We start from the raw sequence: 22225 nt of genomic DNA on the forward strand, positions 1-22225 counted from the left end.
GTCTTAAAGGTGATACTAGAAATGTGGACCAGAGAGCTCTTGTGTCCCAGAAGAAGCCTACCCGTCTGCTATTTCCTTTAATAGGCCCCAAGCCCGGCCTGCTGGAGCGGAAAGCAGGCTCAGCAAGGTGTACCTTCCGTCTTACAGTTACCAGGATGTCCATGGGCACCAGCCAGCAGGATGCTGTCAGCTGGGACCCCGTCATCAATAGCTAAAGGGCTACAAATGTTGGCCAAATAAGTGGGGACACCTGTACTGCTCGACGGAGCCATAGAGGCAGATTTTTTTTTTTTTTAAGAACTGGGAACTATAAAGTTGTAGCCCCAATAAGCGGGATGGATGTCACTACCATTAAGTAACCCAAGCAAATTCAGCAGATCCCGGCTTAAATCACATATGCTCTATTGAAAACAATTCAGAGAGACAAGAAAGAATTTCATTAAAGGTGAAAAGTCTCATCATCAAAGGCATGATGGTCCAGTGAAACAAGGATGTGCTTCGGCCACAGACAGGCCTGTATATGCTTCCTGTTCAAACCGTGTCGTTTCAGCAAATTTTTCTAACCTCAATTTTCTGAGGGATAAAGGGGATAATAACACCTAGCTCACGTGGCTGTGGTGACACACACATGAGACAATGCACTTAAAGCGGGCTACCCAGTCTGTGGCGCATGGTAGGGACACAAGCCACATAAATTCCCTTCCCTTTCACTCCCAAGGCGGATTCATCCGGCCCAAGGCTAGGAGTGGGGCAGCCGCTGAGAATTCCACAGGCAGGCGAATACGATTATTTGAACATTACTGAAATGTTGACCTAAATTGTGCCGGCGGTTGGACTACTGACAGGAGAAAAAAAGGCTCTCTGCTCTCAGCGCTCTTCACTCTTGCAACTCAGCGCACAGGGCTGTCCGTCTCCTCCCAACCTCCAGCGGGAGATCTGGATTTATCCCGGGTTTAACCTCGATTTTGACACACTGCCATTTCCAATAAGGCCAGTTTCCTTGCCGAAAGAAGTCCTTCCCCTGGGTGAAATCCCAACAGCTTCATTTGTGTAAGTTCCCTTATTGGTCTTGCTAACGCGGGTGTGGTTTTTCCTCGTTACAGAATATTGATAATAAGCAGAGGAGCACGGGCAACTCGCCCTAAGTTGGCAGCCTGTCGGTTTCCCTGCCCGCCCAGGGAATGAATGGGCCGCCTTATTGCTGCGAGGACGAGGTGTCGCCGAGCAGAGAGGCGCCCTCCCGGACGGGGCTGGGGGGCGGGCCGGGAGAGGAGGCCAGGACCCCCGGGCCGGGCCGGGGGAGGGCAGGGGTGCGAGGGGAGGAGGCCAGGCGGGCTCGGTGGAGCCCGACAGGTTCCAGTGGCTCCCCTCACCCCTCTCCACGCCTCCCGGGTTTTCCCCTTGGCTCGGGGTTTCCTGTTTCAGTTCTCGGTGATCTCCAGCAGCAGGTGCTGGTTTGCCAACCTCGGCTCCAGAGGAGGCGAAGGAGAAGGAAAAGAGGGAAGGGGAGGAGGAAGCGGCGCGGCGGCGGCGGCTGCGGCTGCGGCTGCGGGCGGGCGGGCGGCCGAGGAGCGAGGCGGCAGGCGGGAGAGCCGGCTTCGCTCTCGCCCGCGGAGCAGCGGCGCGGGCGGCGGGCGAGCCGAGGCCCCGGCGCGCGGCCGGCCGGCCGGGCGGGCGGCATGGGGGAGCCTCCCGCTCGCCCCGCTCCCTAGCGGCGGCCGCGGCGGCCCAGGGCGGAGGCGAGAGGCGGCCGGCCGCCGGAGGGCCCCGGGGCCGCCCCGGCTTCCAGGGCATGTCGTGATGGCCGCGGAGAAGAGACCGCAAGTAGGTTGAGCAACAATTCCGCGTGCGCGCGCGGCCGGGGCGCGAGTTGTGCAAGCCCGGGGGAGGGGGCGCCGGGGCCGCGGTCCGCGGGGAGGGAGAGAGCGAGGGCGCGCGGGCGGGCGCGGCTCGGCGCGGGGAGGGCCGGGGCCGGCCGCCGTCGCTTGCGGGCCCCGCCGCCGGCGCGCCGCTTCCTCGCGGCGTCGGCCATGCCGGGCTGCGGCCGCCAGGTTTGTCCCCCCGGCGGCGGGGGAGGGGGCGGACAGCGGCCGGAGGGGCCCTGCGGGAGCCGCGCGAGGGGAGGGCGGCGCGCCGGGAGGCCGCGCCCGGGCGCCGGGCGGAGAGGCCGGAGCGGCGGCGCCGGGCGAGCTCCAGGCCTGGGCGGGTCTGCCCCCCCCCCCCCGGAGGACGGGGAGTGAGGCGGGGAGGGGGTGTGGGGGGGACAGGACTGAGCGCCCGCGGCTCCCGCAAGCTCGGGTGGGGCCGAGCGGAGAGCCCGGCCCGCCGTCCCCGCGGCCGGAGCCGTCCTCGCCGGCACCTCGGGCCGGGTGAGGCCGGAGACCCGGGCCCCGCGGCCTAGGGCAGCGGTCCACTCCCGCCCGCCCGCCGCGGGGCTCGGCCGCCGAAGATGGAGGCGAGCCCGGGCGCTCCGGACGGAAACGGACCCACGGCGCTGCCCCTGCGGCTCTGGGCGCCGCGCGCTCGCGGGGTGAGGCATCCCCCGGCACCTCGGATCCAGCCCCAGCCCTTAGCTTTCGTGACGCGGCCCCGGCGGAAACCCCTCCGGCGTCCCCGTCCCTCCTGCGCCCCGCGCCCCTCACCCCTCGGCCCCGGGGCGCACCCCGGTTTTCACCTCGCGTTCATTTTAGACGGGCCGCTGCTTCCCACCTTCAACCCCCGACACAGCCCTGTTCCACGTCGAACTCGGAGAAAGGATCCCCGCTTTCCTTCCCTAAACTGCCTCCCCTTTCACCCCTTCAACCCGTTCAGAAGCAGCCTGAGCTTCCAAGTACCGATTACTCTAACTGGGAGTCTTGCCATTTGGGTAACCGTTAACAATACTGGTTTGTGCTCCGTGCTTTGTGATAAAGAGATGAAATCTGAATCCAGATTTAGTCAAAGTTTTCCTATTGGTTGCAAGGCTGGTTTGGAGTATCCCCCAGGCCGGTGAGACGCTTATTGATTCAGATTTCTTTTTTCTTTTCGTTCTTTTCTTTTCTTTCCTTTTTTTAACCATCTTGGAATAGTTACAGAGACACTTGGGCTAGTATATTTAGAAATTTGGTAAAATTCATCAATTCTTGACTCATTTCCTCGTTGAGTTTTTCCAGTGCATCTTCTAAACGGGAAACAGTGGCTATGCCTCAAACACTTTTTGGGCTTTCCAAGAACCACAAGAAGTCAGCAATACAGCGTTCTATCCATATCTATCTCTATAGATAGATAGAGGTATCTATAGAGATAGATAGGAGGTATCTATAGAGATAGATATGTATTTAAGTCTAAATATGTTTAGGTTGTAGAAGTTTGTTTAGGTTGTAGAAGGTATGACTTACATGTATTTAAGCACTCACATTTAAGTTCATTTTAATGGCAGTTTCTTCATCTTGGTGTTACCGGACTATAAACATAGCTTCGCCAAATATTTGTAAAATTATCTTACTATCTTACCTCTCTGTTCACCTCTTTGCTTCCAATTTAGCGTTCTTATTTTACGTTATCTATACCTGTCTGTTTGAAGATACCCTTAAATATCGGAATGATCTAGTAACTGAAATCTAGAATTTGAAACGTTTTGAAATCTAGAATCCAAAACGTTTTGAGTTTGAGTATTTTTACTTAAAGAGTGGGTTTTACTTTCCAAGTACTGTAAAATTCAACCTCGGGCATCTGGCCATCACTCAGGTACTGGAACATTACAAACAAAGTAAAATAAACTTTTTCACCAAACGATAACAAAAAGGCTGTTGAATTTAAATCTCCCTTTGATAATGAACATCTAATGAAACTAGTTGATTAACAGTGGAAAATATTAAAGAATAGGAAACAGAAGCGTGGAATGTTTGTATTGTTGATGGGAGTTTTTATTAGTCACTTCCTTTTATTAAGTATTTGTTGTAATTATCAGACTAATAAAAATAACCTATTTTATATTACTGGCTTCTCCGGGAGCTAGGTTTCACGGGTTATAGCTGCCAAATTGGACCCCAGGTGCTTCATGGAAATTCTATTTTTGAAGTATTTTCCTCATTCTGCACCTGAGTTACCTTGTCTTCATTCTAGCAGACCACAATGGCTTTTACATTAATTTTAATTACTGTAACAGACGTAAAAGTGTTGCTATCATTTTATAGCTTTCAATTCCTTTTCTGTACCCTCTTGTAAGTTTTTATACACTTTCTGGGCTTTTCACTGTTTTTGTGCGTAAATTTAGAAGAATTCTCTCATTCTGATGGGATGGCGATTTTAAAGAAACAAACGTAAGATATTAAGTAGATTTTTTTTTTTTTAAATCCTGTTAGTGTTAGAATGTAGGATTGTAAACCAGTCTCCAGTGACTGCTCCCTGGGCACCAGTAAACTTTTATTCCCTCAGCAGATAATTAATTTAGTGCTGATCTAGGTGCTGTATAAGGCCCCTGACCTCTAGAAGAAGAGAGATTAGGAACAGCTAGAACATGGTGCTGGATGAAATGGACTAAGGGGGACAAACGAAGAATAGGAAATGCAGGTATTGTAGTGGGAAAGGCTGTTGGCCAGGTCTCCAAAGTAAGATTCAAGCTGGTAGAGCGGGATAAGAGTCCCTTCCAAGCGAATACTGTGAGGCAAGGAAGGCAGGGCGTGGGTGGGCCAATAGGAGCAGTGAGTGGCAAACACGCTTTCCGGGTATAGCTTTTACTGGACAGAGAAATAGTAAATAAGGTCAGTGAATAACAAAAAAATGTATTAAGTCAGGTTTCCAAATGCAAACTAAAGTGAAACCAAATTTAGAATCCTGAGATGCTGGGGTTTGATCTCCAGTCTACCAAACATCATAAGAAATCTTGTGTCTCGGAGGTGCCCACATGCCTCGTGGACTTACAACATCTGAAATACCCTGATTTTTACAAAACTTGAATTTTAAGGTCCACCAGAAGACCTGTTATAATATTTGCTGCTGTTCGTAGTTTGGAGAAATGATGAACAATTGAATTTTTTTTTTTTTTTTTTTATGTATTTCATCCCAGAATATATCTCCAGTGTCTTGGGGAAGAGACTTTATAGGGCAATTGAACTATTTAAATGAGGTGGCCTGGGAAATGTGCGCCCCGTCTGTCACATCTGGTGCTTTACGGCATAAAGGTAGCTTTCAGATCTGTGATCTGGAGACACCAGTTCTCCATCCTTGCTGTGGTTTTTGTAGCTGACATAACAGCTGTTATGTATTGTGTGCCGATGTGCCCGACCCCATGCTTACACACTGCTCTTCTGGTCCTCATTCTATAGATGAGGAAACCCAGACACAGCGTTCAAATAGCTTCGAGTCACAATGGTAGAAAGTTGCAGGAGGGAGCCGGAACCTTTGCTGCCTGACTCTGAAACCCATGCCCTTAACCCTTGGGCAGTTCTGTCTCCCTGTGATTCTGTTTTTACTTTGTTCCCTAAGACGTGTCATCGTGTGTACATATGTAGACACACATCGTTTGAAAATTAAGAGATGCGTGATCATTAGCACTGATGGGTCTGGAAGATGAGAAGACATACGTTAACTTACTCTCTGCCAAGTACTCCCGGGTCTGGACAATATGAAATCCCGTCTGGCCGAAATAGTTTGGAGGCAAGGACCGTGTCTTTTCAGCAGATTGCTTAGGGTCCCTAAGAAGACAAACCTGAAGACAGTTTTAGTCTGACATGGGGAACATTTCAACAGAAATGTAGTCCCACCAGAAGGAGCATCTTTTGGCAGAAACCACAAAGGGTTTTATGAGTAGTGATTTTTACTGCCGTTTACAACACTTTTTTCTGGCTATAGTAACGTCACATGCTTCCTGGTAAAAGACTCAGAAAATGTAGACAAACGTAAACAGTTTCTTAAACCTCTATGACCCAGAGCTTGCTAAAAACACTACTGACGCATTTCTCTCTTTAACTTTGCTGTGTACCAGCAAAGGATTGTTTTACTTCGTTAAAATGAAAATGGAAAAATAATCCCCCCGTAAAGCCTAGTGTATGTGGTTTTACATCACAACACTGACAGTGATTCTTAGGCTCAGTGAACTAGCCCACAAGCAGATGTCTGAAAAGTCAAAGTGTTCTGCCTTCAAGGTAATTACCCACTCCTTAAGGGTGGATAGGGAATAAGCAGAAAATCCCAAGGTTGTCCTGTTTGCCTGGAACCTTGTCCTGTTTGCCTGGAACATTACCTTTTCTTCGGCTCCTGGCTCGCTGTCGAGGCCTCTGCTTAGATCTCATTTGGTTTGCTTTGTTGTATTTTTAAGGCTGATGACAGTAGGTAACACTTAATTGTGCCAATCATCGTTCCAGGTGCTGTCCGTGTATGTTATACTGCACTGCCCTTGAAAAAGTATTTGTGTTGGGGCGCCTGGGTGGCGCAGTCGGTTAAGCGCCCGACTTCAGCCAGGTCACGATCTCGCGGTCCGTGAGTTCGAGCCCCGCGTCAGGCTCTGGGCTGATGGCTCAGAGCCTGGAGCCTGTTTCCGATTCTGTGTCTCCCTCTCTCTCTGCCCCTCCCCCGTTCATGCTCTGTCTCTCTCTGTCCCAAAAATAAATAAACGTTGAAAAAAAAAAAAAAAAAAAAAGAAAAAGTATTTGTGGCCTCTTTCTCTTTCCTCCCCTGATGAAGAAAACAAACCACAATGTGGTAAAATAACTTACGGAGGTCTCACGGTTAATAATGGCAGAGCCAGGGTTCCAGGTTGGTCAGGTTTACAACCCCCTGCTTTAAACAAATATTTAGGGCTCTGTAACCTAATGTGTGTTAATAAATTTGGTAATGTGAGATTTAAACAATGTGATGGAATCCTCTTTCTTAGAAGTTTGGTTCTGAAAAGCTTGGTTTCTAAAAAGTTTGGTTCTAGAGGTCTTTTTCTTGTGCAGGTAGAATGATAGAGCTTTGCCCCCCACCTTCCCATCCCCGGGTAGCATACACTAAGGATTTTCTCAGGCTATTCAAAGTATTTCAAACATTTTCTTGCTAAGAACATGTCATTTAATCCTTATTCTGTGTGAGTTACACATGTTTTTCCCCCAGTATTTTAATATCATTATGCTTTAGCCGAACATCCCAATGAAATGTTTTCTGCACCTGGGTCCTTAGGAGTCCTAGAAGTAATGCTCAAACACAACAGGCTTTAAGGTTTTTGATGGCCAGAAAGCTTTCCAGAAAAGTTGAATGGATACGTATACCTGTTAGCAGAGAGGGAGAGAGAGAAAGAGAGAGGAGAGAGAGAGAGAGAGATTGGATTTCATCGTGTTTGAATGCACTATGGACTTTTTGGGGCACCTGGGTGGCTCCAGCATCCATCTTCGGCTCAGGCCATGATCTCACTGTTGGTGAGTTCGAGCCCTGCATCAGAGTCTGTGCTGACAGCTCAGAGCCTGGAGCCTGCTTCGGATTCTGTGTCCCTCTCTCTCTACCCCTCCCCCGCTCACACTCTGTGTGTGTGTGTGTGTGTGTGTGTGTGTGTGTGTGTGTGTGTACACGCCCTTGTCTCTCAAAAATAAATAAACATTAAAAAAAATTTTTTTAATAAAATTTTTGACAGTTTGCTAGATGAGCATTGATACCTAATTTTAATGCTGGCTTTTTTTTCGCCTTATATTTTAAATTGTTTAAGTACTACAAGTTGGTTAAGAAAAAGCAAAGAGAGAATGAAAGCCACCTGGAGTCTCCTTACCCAGAAATAACTAATGTAAATATTTGGATGAATCTTCTATTTTTTATTCCCATAGGTATACTTTACAGAGTTTTTACTTGGGTTTTTAAGTAGAAACACAAGCGTTCCATAATCTCCCAGTTTTGGGCAAAATTATTTGCTTGCTCCCCTGTGTTTTCAAAATATTACATATTCCTCCCTAATCTTTGAATATTTGTCTATGTTTAACTGTTTACTTCTTTCTTTTCTGCTTTTTGCACCTCTACTCTTCATCTGCAAACAGAAAATACTACCTAGAGCATAGATTTGTCATAACGATATACTGATAATACAAAATGTTGATAACAGTACATTATATGTACATATGATTTTTTTTATCTTGTTTTAGGTTCCCTGAGGGCTAGGACTCTGTGGTCTACATTGTTCTAACCCAACTCTGATACAACGCTTGGCACCTAGTAGATATTTCATGAATGTGTTGTTATTGAAGGGCCACATAGCACTTAAAATGAACCTGCTAATGTGGGTGGGATGAACAAAAAAGCCTGTGGATGGTGAAGAGATGGTCACAATAATTGATTCAGAGCAAATAAGAGAATTGGTGGCCAAACTGTAAAAATTAACTTAGAATGAATGATGAGATTTCTTGAGGGGCCATACAGGTTTGCCTTCTAAGAATATAATTAACCTTATCTACCCCACTTAGCAGGGGAAGGATATTATAAAACTGACTTGTGTAAAACGTTTATTCTTAAAGTCTTCGAAGAGTGAAATGTTTAAACTGTTTTAAGTGGAAGATTTTGTATGCAGACATGCTAGTTTTCTACCTTCAAATAATATGCAGCTTATAATTTTACTTACTGTGAAATCTAATAATAGCTAACATTTATTGGGCACTAACTCTGTGCCAGGCACCGGTATTAAGCACTTTACTTACATTATCTGATTTAGTTTCACACAGTTCTGTTAGGTTTATACTGTGGTTGTTTTGCCTATCTGCTAGGTGATGGAACTGATGTCCAGAGATGCTTATAACTTGGCCAAGGTTATCGAGATTTCTGGTTTATCCTAAAGTAAATGGCAATACTTGTTCATGCCTTTTTGTTTGTTTGTTTGTTTGTTTGTTTTTTAAATGGCGGGGGCAGCAGGACCTCATGATGTATACTGATTTATATCAGCGAATTCTTTGGTCTTCTTGATGTTATCTGTTCCTTGCTGACACTGTCCCTCCCTCCCTCCCACTAAGCCGGGATGGACAACTGAAGGCTTATGCTGCACAGAGAAAGCAGGTGGGACCTCAGAATTGCATCTCAGCTCTGCCCTTCCCAGACCATGACCTTAGGCAAGCCTCAGTTTCCCTTTTACTTTTCTCAGCTATCAGACACTGTGTACTTCGCAGAGTTGTTTTTACTGAATCAAGATCATGAGCACAGAAGTGTGCCAGGCACTCAGGATTATTAGAAAATGCTTTAGCTGTATCCGTTGATTTGATTGGACAGAGATTTGGTTTGTTTTGTTTTTCTGTCTCCTTATTCACAGGCTCTTAATCATGTCCTGAGTGGTTGGGATTCCCAGGTAGGAAAAGCCTATAAAATTGAGTTTGCCATTACTGCTTTTAATATGTCAGTTTGTATTATAGATTTTCCGAAGGGCTTTCAAATCTATTACTTCATGTTTTTTAGGGTGAAGCTAAAATTAGTTTTTGTTCTTTGTTCTTCGTCATCTGTCCTCATTTACTATTCAAAATTATGTGGGTTTATTTTATCCTTATTCTGTGACTTAGTCTGTTTCACATCTTGGCTTTTACTTTCTAGCTCATTTTTATTGTGTGCTTACAGGGAACAAGTTCCCCATGTAATTGAGGCTTTCTGCTTGTTGTTGACTTAGACATTTTTGTTCTACCTTTGAATTGTCATTTTTGTTAATTGCCTCACTGATGTGGTGATCTTCTATATTAGATAACTTCTGGAATTTTGCTATAATTTTAAATGATTAGTACAGACTTAAAAGGCTTAAAACGTGCAGTAAATTATCTATGTTGATAAAGCAAGTATTCCTGTTTTTGCTAAGAGAGAAAAGTACCTTAAGTAGCATAAAAGTCATGGGCATAAAAGTATGTTAAAATTGGCAATATAGTGCATAGGAAGAAACACTCTGACGTAGCGGAAATATTTTCTAAACTGCATTTCTATTATTTTGATACTTCACTTTATCTTTTAAAATTAAATTTTGAGTTTCCTTAACACCTTCACTTTATCACATTTTTAGAATACAGAAAAAAGATCTAAAATGATGCTGAAAATCATCTGTGATTCTCACCCAGAGATCATTGTGGTATCAGTGTTGCCATTTTTAAACTTTTAGCCCATATAAACACATTGCTTGTGTTGAGAGAGACAGAGAGAGAGAGAGCTAGCAGGGTAGGGGCAGAGAGCGAGGGAGACGCAGAATCCGAAGCAGGCTCCAGGCTCTGAGCTGTCAGCACAGAGCCCGACGCGGGGCTCGAGCTTGTGAACTAAGAGATCAAGACCTGAGCCAAAGTCAGGTGCTGAACCAACTGAGCCACCCAGACGCCCCTGATTCTGTTCCTTACAAATTCCTAGATGTGTCGTGAAAATTGCACCATTTTATATTCTTACTGGCGGTGTGTCTGTCCATTCTTTGTACCTGTTACTATTTCCCCACATAGGCTAGCTTTGCTCATTTGAGAGATAAGAATGGGCATAATGGTGTTAAGCAGCTCATTCTTTGGAGGCAGAGGGACTGAGTTTGAATTCCTTTTCTGACACTTACTGGCTATGTGATCTTGAACAATTTTTTTATTTCCCAAAGCCTCAGTTTTTGGGTTTTTTTCCCTCTGTAAATTTGTGATAGTAGTACCTACACTCATGGTACTGTCCTATAATAGTGTGGTTGTGGAGATTAACAGATGATGTGTATTGAAGCGTATGTCCTTGAGAGATTTTAGCTGTCGTTATTTATTATAAATGAGATTTCCCATTATTATATTTTATAATTTGGTATGCCTCTATTTTATACCTAGTCGTAGCTGGTATAAAGGAAAAGTTACTCATTTTTAAAGAACCATCTAGCTACCTTACTGAACTCTTTTATGTGTACTCTTAAATTGTAGGACTTAGTTCCAACACCTTTTCAGTCTGAGTCTCTTGATTTTTCAGAATAGGTAATGGTGATACAATAATAACAATTTTTTTTCAATACTTCAATTCTACTTTTTCTTCTTGTGTTGGTTGAATTGAGACAACAGTGTTGATGAATAGTAGGCATTTGTTGATGACTTGGGCTTATTTCTGATTTTAATGGGACGTCTTCTCTGGTATTTCACTTACTAAATGTCAGTGGCTGTTGCTTTCATAGATAGGTAGGAATATATACACATATTCCTGCAAATAACCATAAAAGGCAAATGTGAGAAACTTGAAAATAGATTTATATGTTATGGGAGGATTCCCTTAAGTTACTAAATCCTTAAGTATCTACTAGGCACATCTTCAAAAATATATTTTCAGTGTTTAATTCATATTCTCTTTTTATTGAACATGCAATCAATTTAAATATATCTTCAATTTCAATAAGTTTGAAATATCACTGCTTTCAACGTACTTAATGATTCGATCCGTGTCTCATTGATACACCCTTCAAGACCTACTCTTGTTTTCACTGTTGTCCATTGTTGTATCATAGTTGAATGAAATGAAATCATATTTGAGTAAATGAAACAGTTTTGCCCCTGGAATAGAACCTTTTATTCAAATGAAGTCTCAGGATCAGGGTCCCAGCGTCCTCGTTATTGATCCTCTGAGGCCTCTTTTAGAACACTACTTGAAAACTTCTTCCCCTCCGGAAAGATTCAAGTAATTTCTAAATCCCCCAAACTGACAGTGCCACTAAACTGACATTTTCAGAAGTTAGCAGGAGAACTACCTCGTGATCTCATGAGGTTTTATTAGACTTTATACTGAAGTCCTAACTTAGCATGTTTACAGCGATGATTAAGTATGGCAATATGTGCTACAATGAAAATACGGTATTCACAAATCTAGGTAGTATCTTTCTATCATGAGGTTACTGAAATTTTGGTCCTTGAGTCTCTTCTTTTTTCTACATTCTTCCATGTATCCATCATTACGGTTTAAAACCCCGTCAATATGCCAGGGATGACCAACTTTATCTCTCTCTCATGCAGCTGCCTTGACACAGCTCCCTTTGGATAGCTATTGGTATCTGAAATGAAAATCATCTCCAACAATTTCTATCCTTCCAAATCTGTCTCTTTCCAAGCCTTCCCCCCTTGAGTGTCCTTCATTACCTTCTCAGCTGCTCAAACCAAAAATCTACCAAGCCCTTGATTGCCCAGGTCCCTCCTTCCTCTTCCACAACCAAGCCAGCGCATGAGCCTTTAATCCATACACGTAAGGAATTGAATTAACAAGGTTGTTCAATATTAGAAATATCTATTATCATAGAATAAAGTCTACCCGGGTAATGTGTGCTGTGACAGTTTGAATATGCTATGCAATTCACTTTATATGTAGAACTCCTATGGATAGAAGTAAGATTATGCATATATTTGGTTAGTTTCTGTGCTATTTTTGTTAGGTTTTGTCACCAGCATTATATTAGACGTTTAAACCAGTCACATGCTCTCCATGGTGTCCAGTGCCCTCAAATAATCTAAGTGAAGCTGGATGTTTTGAGGTTTTGCTGGAACACACCCATGGAATCTGTAGGCTCAGCAGCCTTCATCAGGAATGGAGTCGAGGGTATAAATCTTTCACAAGGTTGTATTACTTCCATGGTTATTGACACTCGTAACCTTTTCTTTTCTTTTTTTTTTTTTTTCAACGTTTATTTATTTTTGGGACAGAGAGAGACAGAGCATGAACGGGGGAGGGGCAGAGAGAGAGGGAGACACAGAATCGGAAACAGGCTCCAGGCTCTGAGCCATCAGCCCAGAGCCCGATGCGGGGCTCGAACTCACGGACCGCGAGATCATGACCTGGCTGAAGTCGGACGCTTAACCGACTGCGCCACCCAGGCGCCCCAACGTAACCTTTTCTTAAGTCAGCTTTAATGATGGATTCTTAATTGATTGGCGTGAAGATTTCTGGGAAGAATCCTTTCCATCTCCGTGAACATGACGTGTGTAACATTCCCTATCTGCAGAACTCCCCACCTCTTGGTCACAGTTTCAGGGGGGTTGTCATTCATTCGTGCATTCAGAACCACTCCTCCTTAACCGGTTCTGCTTTTTCCTTTTTGCTTCCTAATTTCTTTGTGCTTTTAATTTTATTCCTTTGTTCAACTTTATTTGGTTCGCTTGCTCATTTTAACCTTTCCAGTTTAAAATTTCAATTCCTTTATTTCTTGTCTTCTATTAAAAACAATTAATTTTGGGGCGCCTGGGTGGCTCAGTCGGTTAAGCGGCCGACTTCGGCTCAGGTCATGATCTCGCGGTCCGTGAGTTCGAGCCCCGCGTCGGGCTCTGTGCTGACAGCTCAGAGCCTGGAGCCTGTTTCGGATTCTGTGTCTCCCTCTCCCTGACCCTCCCCCATTCATGCTCTGTCTCTCTCTGTCTCAAAAATAAATAAACATTAAAAAAAAATTAAAAAAAAACCAATTAATTTTTCTTTGAGTTTCTTTCTGACCACATCCCACAGGTTATAATTTTTTTTTTATTTCTTTAACTACAGAGTTATTTGGAAGAGACTTCTAATTTATAGATCGGTGGTTTTTAAAATCTGTTTTTGGCACTCTGCTGCTAACTCCTGTCTGTGTATCATGGTCAGAGTGTACTTCCATTGTCTAGGCTTGGGTTTTTACTAAATGCCTTGAAGAAGGTAGGCTAGTGTCCATGGCTGTCTGTATCTTAACTTTGAAGTCAGGCAGCCTGTGGCGAATTACTCTGTGAGTACTTGAGATAAGGGTCATTGTTACCATCATTATTATGGCTTAAATACGAATACACCTGGGAGGTTAATGCCCTTATCATCATTTAAGGCCTGTGGATCAGAGAAGTAAATCTAACATTTTGGATTTGGAGGGCTTTCTGTCATCTGTGTGTCTTAACTTCCAAAATAAGCTGTTTTCACAGTTGGTTTTAAAAGTGTTTGAGTTGCTGAAGTGGAGCTCCTCTCCTCCTAGATCTCCGCACTTCTTGGCCCTGGTACCATCCCTTCCTTTGTGCTTTCTAGGATGTTCTGGGGGTAGGAGCTGAGCGAGCACCTGTGGCTTCTCCATGGTCCTCCCTGTGCTCTTCACTGATTTAACAGTATGACAGGGAGCGTCTTCCGAATCCTCCCCACTGCCCCCCTCAAGACTGTAAAGCTTTGGAAATAAAAATGAACTGTTCTTTCCTGACCTGTGTATGGATGGCTGGATAAACTGGCCAAGAGGAATGGCAGAATTTTGTCACATTCTTGAAGGTGGGGACTGGTGGCAATTCTAGTGGCTCCTGTGAGAAAATTAATAAATTACTCTGTTTCTGAAGGAGAACCAAGTGCTTCAAATTACTGCCTTTTTATTTCCCAGTAAGCTCCCTGCTGTCCAGTGTGCTCTGAGGTCGTCTGCTTGCATTCGGGGGAGAGCTGCTGATTGGTCCCCACACGTCCGCGCTCTTCCCCATTTGGAAAAAGATCGCGAGCTGAGAACCAGAGCCTGCTAATGTCCGTACCCCGTCCACAGATGACACAGATTTTCGGTACCGAGACAGACCCCAGACTCAGAGTGCAGGTAGCCGTTTAAAGTGTGATTTTGGAGAAACACCAGGAATCCGCTTCTTAGGAGAAATGTTGCAGAATTGATGCTGCGACTTTGGTCGAGGGAGGCAGTTTTCCTGCTGGCCTGGGCGGTGGGCAAGCACGTGCCAGGCTGGCAGCGGCAGCTCGGCCTGGAGACCACCCCGTGCCGCGAGAGCACCTGAGGGAAGCCGGGGCAGGTGGAGAAAGCACTTGGGAGCTCCTGGGTGACAGCCAGCAGCCAGAATGCCAGTTTGGCAAGTGTGCTGCTGGGTGCTGAGTGTTGGGCCCGAACGCTCCTGCGAATAACAGGTAGATCAGCGGTGTTTATTACCCACCTTGGTAGCAAATGAGCGCTTAGATTCTTTGTGCATTTCAGTGGATTGGGTACCTCTTCGTTGATCAGCACCTAATCCAAGCAGGACAGTTCAACGTGGATTCACGTTTGATCCAAATAATTTTTCTTGTCACCATGTGCTAGCCTCGGACTCGATTTTGTGTGTATTCTCTCTACAGAAATAATCCAAACTGGAAGATAAGATAAAAAGAGGAGTTACTTATTTTAGAAATACTAGTTCAAAAGACTGATTAATTTGTACTCTTGCCAAATCTTTGCTTCCCAGTAATGTAGCTTTTTGTTTACCAAACCAAATGGGTTAGGAGTCTCTTGGAAGAGTGAGGAACGGGATAAGCTGACCCTGCCCTCCCTGCACCCTCTGTTCTCTGTGCACATGCGTGCACACGCGAGCAGGGAGGAGGTGAGGTGCGGGGGCAGGGCAGGGGGGCCGAGGACCCACAGTGTGCTCATGCTGTCACGTTTCACCGGCTTTCATCAGCTTCCCCATCTAAGTAGTCATTTGCTCTAATGAGCTGTCCTTTCACCCCGTCCTCCAGAATCCTTCTCACTTAGATGTGTGATGACTTCTTGAATTACACAAGCCTCCCAGCGCCCCCAGTGGTCTGTCTTTGGGAGTTTGGGGTTTGGGTGGGGGAGGGACTCAAGCAGTAACATAGGGAGTCTGTAGGCGCAGCATTAAACCCCAGGTATGGTGAGGGCTGCTCAAGAAGGTGGAAGATGTGTTAGAAAAGGAGGCAGGAGAGCAGCAAAAAACAAGCCCCTGCTCCTGAGTCTCTTGCCGGGAGAGGCTTTTTCTCTCTCGCCCCCTGGCAGTCCTGGCCCCCTTGGTCGCACCGAAGCAGGGACAGCCTGAGAGCTGGGATAACGTTAACAGGCTTGTTGTAGTTGTTCTCATTCACTCATACACAGATGTGCGCACCCTTTCTCTCTCTGCCCCACTGACTCCATTCTCCTGCCTTGCGCTTCTTAAAGAGGAGAAACCTCATCCTTCTCCAACACGCCCCCCACAGTCTCTTTCTGCGTCTTATTCCTTGCCTGCCGCCAAACTTCTCAAAAGGATACATGTGCTGTCCTTTCCTCTTCACACACTCTGTGGCTGGGAGTTGTGACCTGTGGCCTGTGGTTCCCCGGGGGACCCATGGGCAGAACACGGGCCTTTTGTCATGTTGGGCGGGAAGAAGTTTACGTCTTTGTGTTCCTGGATCTCCTGTATTCCTGATATTGAGCGTTTCCCCCGATGGTGAATGTAAGCAATAAACCCAGTATCAAGAACAGCCTACCTGACTTTGTCACCCGTAGAAATTGCAAACGTGTCCCTCTCTGTGTCAGTTGAGGTAGATTCTCTGAAATGCCTTTTTCACTGTTAGCTGCAAAATCTCGGTCCGTGTCAGGTCTGCTGCTGCATCTTGTTCTTTGGGATGTATGTTTTTATTTTACGTATTTACCAGCACTTCTTTGAAAAGCGATCTGTAGACTTCATTAGCCCGCGAAGGGGAGGTCTGGCACACTTGGAGAAAGCATCTGCCGTCCACCCCTCTCTCCGTTGCCCTGGAGTAGCTCCCTGCGAGGCTGCTAACCGCCTTAACCCAGCCTTTTTGCAGGGGATGTGTGTCATTCGCTGCCCTCGATTTTTTAATATTTTACTTCTTGGTCTAGACCCATTGGCTCTAATTGAGATAATATATCCTGTTTGTTTCTTTTCTTTTTTCCTGTGTAGTTTTAGATACCTGTCACCATTTGCTTGGCCTATTATAATACCTTCCTGACACGTCGTCTTTGAGTTTCTTTTACCCCCCTCAAAACCAATGCAGCTGGAGTGATCCTAAAATGTAGTTAGAAACACATCATTCCCGTTGTCAGAAACCTTCATGGGCTCCCCATTACCTTTCTAAATTGTGGGAAGAAATAGACCAGTCCCTTTAAAAAATTATTAATTCCCATATAGTTAACGTGCCATGTAGTATTCATTTCAGGTGTAGAATATAGTGATGATTCAACACTTCCATACATCACCCAGTGCTTGTCACAAGTGCCTCCTTAATCCCCTTCACATATTCCACCCCCCCCCCCCGCCCACATACACCCCCATCTACCTCCAATCTGGTAATCATCAGTTTGTTATCTGTAGTTAAGAGTCTTTTGCTTGGTTTGTCTCTTATTTTTCCTTTGTTCATTTGCTTTGTTTCTTTTTTTTTTTAATTAAAAAAATTTTTTTAATGTTTATTTTTTGACAGAATGAGCAGGGGAGGGGCAGAGAGAGAGGGAGACACAGAATCTGAAGCAGGCTCCAGACTCTGAGCTGTCAGCACAGAGCCCAGTGGGGGGCTCAAACCCATTGGCTATGAGATCATGACCTGAGCTGAAGTCAGACACTCGGGCAACTGAACCACCCAGACACCCCCATTTGTTTTGTTTCTTAAATTCCACATATGAGTGACGTCACATGGTACTGGTCTTTCTCTGACTAACTTATTTTGCTTAGTATTTTACTCTCCAGCTCCATCCATGTTGTTGCAAATGGCTAGATATTCTTTTTCATGACTGATACTCCATTGTGTGTGTGTGTGTGTGTGTGTGTGAGAGAGAGAGAGAGAGAGAGAGACAGATATTTATTCATCAGTAAGTGGACACTTGGGCTCTTTCCACTTTTGGGGGGGTGGGGAAATACCCACTAATGAAATTAGTGGGTCATAGGGTAGTTAAAAGCTCTGCTTTTAACTTTTTGAGGAATCTCCATTTGTTTTCCATGGTGGCTGTACCAGCTTACATTCCCACCATCAGTACGTGAGGGTTCCTTTTTCTCCACGTCCTCGTCAACATTTGCTGTTTCGTAAGGTTTTCATTTTAGCCACTCTGACAGGTGTGAGGTCATATCTCACTGTGGTTTTGATTTGTATTTCCCTGTCGATTAGTGATGTTGAGCATCTTTTCATATGTCTGTTGGCCATCTGGATGTCTTATTTGATTTGGAGAAATACCTATTCAGGTCTTCTGCCCACTTTTTAAATTGGATTATTTGGTTTCTGGGTATTGAGTTGTATAAGTTCTTCACATATTTTGGATACTAACCCTTTATCAGATATGTCATTTGCAAATATCTTCTCCCATTCAGTAGTTGTCTTTTAGTTTTGCTTCCTTCAGAAGCTTTTTATTTTAATCTTGTCCCTATAGTTTACTTTTATTTCCCTTGACTGAGGAGATACATGTAGGAAAATGTTGCTGTGGCCCATGTCATAGACATTACTGCCTGTATTCCCTGCCATCATCACTGTTTAAAAAAAAAAAACCTTCAATAGTTTCCCAGTACCAAAGTTGAAACTCTAGTATGGCCTCTTTCTAGCCTCTTCTACGGCAGTAGAATTAATCAAACAGCAGTATTAATCACACAGTGTTCTGCATATTTTATTATCTGTCACATCTCTGGGCCTTCGATCCTGTTCTCTGGGCAAAAATCCCTTCTCCTCCCACCTTACCTCACTCACCGCCTTCCCCCCAGCCACAGACACATACACCATAGTCTGGGTGGGACTGACGTCACCATCTGTCTGTACTCACCTCTCAGAACCTTCTCAAATCATAGCCAATGTCCTTGTCTCTTGTACCCTTATGTGTTAATAGCATTAATTTTGACATACCCTCTACTACACAGAGGGTCATTTATCGGGTTTCCCTAGTACAGCTTTATATCCCTTAGGGAGCACTTGTATCCATGTTTATATCGTCTCTCATCTTCGCTCAGCATTATCCCTCTGTCACAGCGGGTTTTAAATACACGCTTGTTGAGTGAGGACTCCTGGAACCCAGAGTTAAGCTCTCATGCAGTGTGGTTGGGTGCTCACGGACGCTGCTAGTTCCCCGCCTTTCATCAGAGCATTACTTCTTAAATGTATAAATGAAATGTGGTCAGCTACCTAACTTCCATAAAAATGCCCTAAGAACCGAGGTGCTCCATAATTAATGATGTTACTATCGATAAAATCCCTCAGTCATAGGAATTCTTTCTTTTCATAAAAGATTTTGTTCAATAGCAATTATTTAAGGGAAAAATTATCACAGCTTTAATTGTTCAATAGTTAATAACTTCTAGGTCTTCGGAGAAAGCTAACTCTGAAAAGTGAAGCAATTTATTACTTTAGGAAAGTTCTGTGGAACTTTTAGGAAATTAAAATGTTAATGAAATGATGAGAGAGGTGGGAGGGGATCGCCTTGTCTAGAGCCATTTATTTCACAGCCCACCATCTAAATTGTTAAACTGAAGGAAATGTTTTCTTATTTTCTACAAGAAAAAAAAAAAAATCCTGTTTCCTTTCAGGTGCCTCTCATTACTTTCTTCTAATTATGCTTCCATTTTCTCCCTCATCCGTTTACTCCTGCCCACCTTCATGCCAGTGTTTTTCTTCTGAATCACTGGCTCCCAACCACCTTTATCATCATGTTCCCTTTTGGCTTTCCCTCAGCATCTTGTAATTATTTTCACTGGCCGTGATATCATGACCCTTCAGTCTTCAGCTTTTCTTACAAAAAGCTTGGGTATGTTTGGCTTTTCCAAACTAAATGTTTGGAACTCAACTAAACTAAGTGTATTAACTCATTTAATCTGTATAACAACCCTGTGCTGTTGGTGGTATTGTCCCCATTTTCTGGTTAGTGAAACTGAGAGCAATTAAATAACTTGTCCAGGTTAGTCAGTTGTTGGAAGAGGGCATGGTATGGTGTTGGTTTTTATATTCATAAATTAGGAGGTCAGCCTCTTTTTCTTTGGACTCTATGGTGGAACAAACTCTTCCCTGGAATTTATAGTCAAGGTTCAGGGACGTGGTTCAGAATAGCGCTAAACCAGACCTGTGGAAATAGTGGTTCCTCTGTCGGAAAGCATGGCCCACCCAGTCTAGTCAGGCACTCTCTGGTACACTGACCGTATCCCTTTGCTAACAGCAAAATTGTGCCCAAATATGGCAAAGCAAATACATTAAGGAAAGTGACAACACAATCTTATATTTGATTCAAAAATTCTTGGGGAAATGTAAGCATATATAATCCACAAAATGTAATTGTGTTTCTATATTAGACAATCTACTAATGTAATTCATAATATTAGTAAGCCAAAGAAAACAGTATGATCACTTTAACATATTAATCCAATCCACATTCCTGATTTTTTTCTTCGTATCTTTCATGTAGGAGGAAAATGTATTTCTATAAGTGATTTTTCAAAGGCTCTATATAGTGTGATGTGTATATGTATAGTTGTATATAAACAAAGAATTGCATATAGCTCACACTTGCTGAATGCTTACTATGTGCCTGACACCATTCCAAGTGTTCTATATTAGCTCATTTAAATTTCAGAGCAACCATATCACATCTTTTTTTTTCTATTGAGAAAAATGGGGCCTGGCGTGGTAAATAAGCTCAAGGTGAGGGATGTATGTGTTGTATATCTGTATGTGTGAACACCACCTAGCCGGCAGTCCATATATGCTTAATAATAAACTCCCAGAGGCATTCCCATCAGTATTGGGAAAAACACAAAATAGCCATTGTTATCTAATAATACAGTGTAATTAGACAAAAGGATGGAGTAAGAGATTTAAACATGCGTAAGAAAGAGGCCATGTGATGATTTTACGTTATTGTATGTATCTGGAAATCCCCAGAGCCTCAGGGAGACACTGATGGAAACATGCGGAGTTCACGGAGGTACCTAGTTCACTGACGTTTTATGTGAATAAAATAATATTTTAGACACCAACAATAACTAGTCAGTAAATATAATGACAGAAGAAAAAAACCTTCATTCACAGCAGCAAGAACAAAAGCAAAACATTTTAAGACAAGCTTAGTAAGAAGTTTGTCTTTTGTGAAGAAATCAATTTTTTTTTTTTTTGCTGAGGTATAATTTACAGTCAATATCGTATGAATATTTGGTGTACATCATAGTATGTTCATACAGTACAAGATGATTCCCATGAAAAGTGTCATTACCAACTGTCGCCATACAAAGTTATTACAGTATTCTTGACTCCACTCCCTAGGCTGTGGATTACATCCCCGTGGCTCATTTATTTTGTAATTGGAAGTTTGTACCGCTTAATCCTTTTTTTTTTTTTTGCCCCTCCCCCGCCGCCCCTGCCCCTCATAACCACCAGTTTGTTTCCTGTATCTCTGCGTTTATTTCTGTTTTGTTCATTTGTTTTGTTTTTTAGATTTCATATATAAGTGAAATTCTATGGTATATTTCTTTTTCTGAATTATTTCACTTAATCTCTCTAGGTCCATCCATGTTGTTGCAAATGGCAAGATCGCATTTCTTTTGATGGCTGAGTGATATGTGTGTGTACCAGATCATTCTTGATTCAACAGTTCAACAAATCAGCAGTACTTTTTGAGCAAGTCCTACTATAGCACAGTCTCCCTCCAATTACCAACAGCTTTTTGATTAAAATCTGTCAAAACAGTTCTAAAGTATCTGCATGTACATGTAAAAATAGCCAAGAAGAGAATAAGAAAAATGAGAAAAAAATGTAACTGGGGCACCTGGGTGGCTTAGTTGGTTAAGCGCCTGACTCTTGATCTCAGGGTGGTGAATTCAAGCCCCACATTGGGCTCTGTGCTGGGCGTGAAGCCTGCTTAAAAATGTAATGATAGAAGACTTGCACATTCAGGGTCCCCAATATACTATCAGTCTACAGTCTTAATATATGGTATAGGCACAGAAATAGAAAAAAATCAATGGAACAGAACTGATAGTAAGTAAGCCCAAGTTTACAGGACATTAGTATAAAATAGGGTCCTATCACTCCCATCTCAGATTAAAAGCCAAGGCCTTAGTGTGACCTCCAGTCTTGCTTCTCACCGTAGGGTCAGTGGGCCAACAGCCATGGCCTCGGCTGTGAGCTTGTTAGGATGCAGTATCTCAGACCCCAGCCCAGACTTCCTCAGTCACAATCTTGAAGATGTTCATGGTGCAAATGCTGTGTAAAGTCTGTGAGGCACTGCCTTTTAGAGCTCCACTTGACCTGGCTTCTTACGTGGGTCCCTTTCCGTCCTCATCTTCTCAGTCCTCCCCCTGCTCACTTGCCACCCGTCCTGCTGGCCATGTTGCTGTTCCATAAACACACACTCCTGTCAGGCTTTTGTACTAAATCTTCCCTCTTCCTGTGCACATTTTCTTTGCTGTCTGTGCAAATATCACCTTAGCGGAGAAGCCTTCCCTGACTGAAAGTTTCTTTATAGCCTTTTCCATCGCCTGACATTTATGTATTGTATATATTCTCTCCCTGTCCCCCAGCCAGGCTACACAGTAAGCCTGGGGAGAGAAAGGGGCTTCCTTCATTCCTAGTATCTCCCCAGCACCTGCACCTCAGAGGTGCTCAATGACTGAGTGAAACTGGCATTAAAAATACCAGTCCT

At 44.0% G+C, this 22225-nt stretch overlaps 1 protein-coding gene across 4 annotated transcripts in view; it reads left to right on the top strand.

The window, feature by feature from the left end:
• The first annotated feature begins 1028 nt into the window (after positions 1 to 1028).
• The window catches only part of ZC3H12C (zinc finger CCCH-type containing 12C), an 84238-nt gene continuing 63041 nt past the window's right edge, over positions 1029 to 22225 (top strand). The window contains exon 1 of one of the 4 annotated variants that reach the window (XM_045482727.1): positions 1029 to 1050. Coding sequence is in view for 3 of the 4 variants with exons in the window: in XM_045482722.1 (XP_045338678.1) it covers positions 2450 to 2530 (81 nt within the window). In the remaining variant the exon portion in view is untranslated. Of the gene's footprint in view, positions 1051 to 1724; positions 1825 to 1903; positions 2052 to 2274; positions 2531 to 22225 lie in introns of those variants that run through there. The other 3 variants (XM_045482724.1, XM_045482725.1, XM_045482722.1) reach the window with 3 other exon arrangements.

This window comes from Leopardus geoffroyi, chromosome D1 (genome assembly GCF_018350155.1).
Source record: "Leopardus geoffroyi isolate Oge1 chromosome D1, O.geoffroyi_Oge1_pat1.0, whole genome shotgun sequence".
Taxonomy (NCBI): Eukaryota; Metazoa; Chordata; class Mammalia; order Carnivora; family Felidae; genus Leopardus; species Leopardus geoffroyi.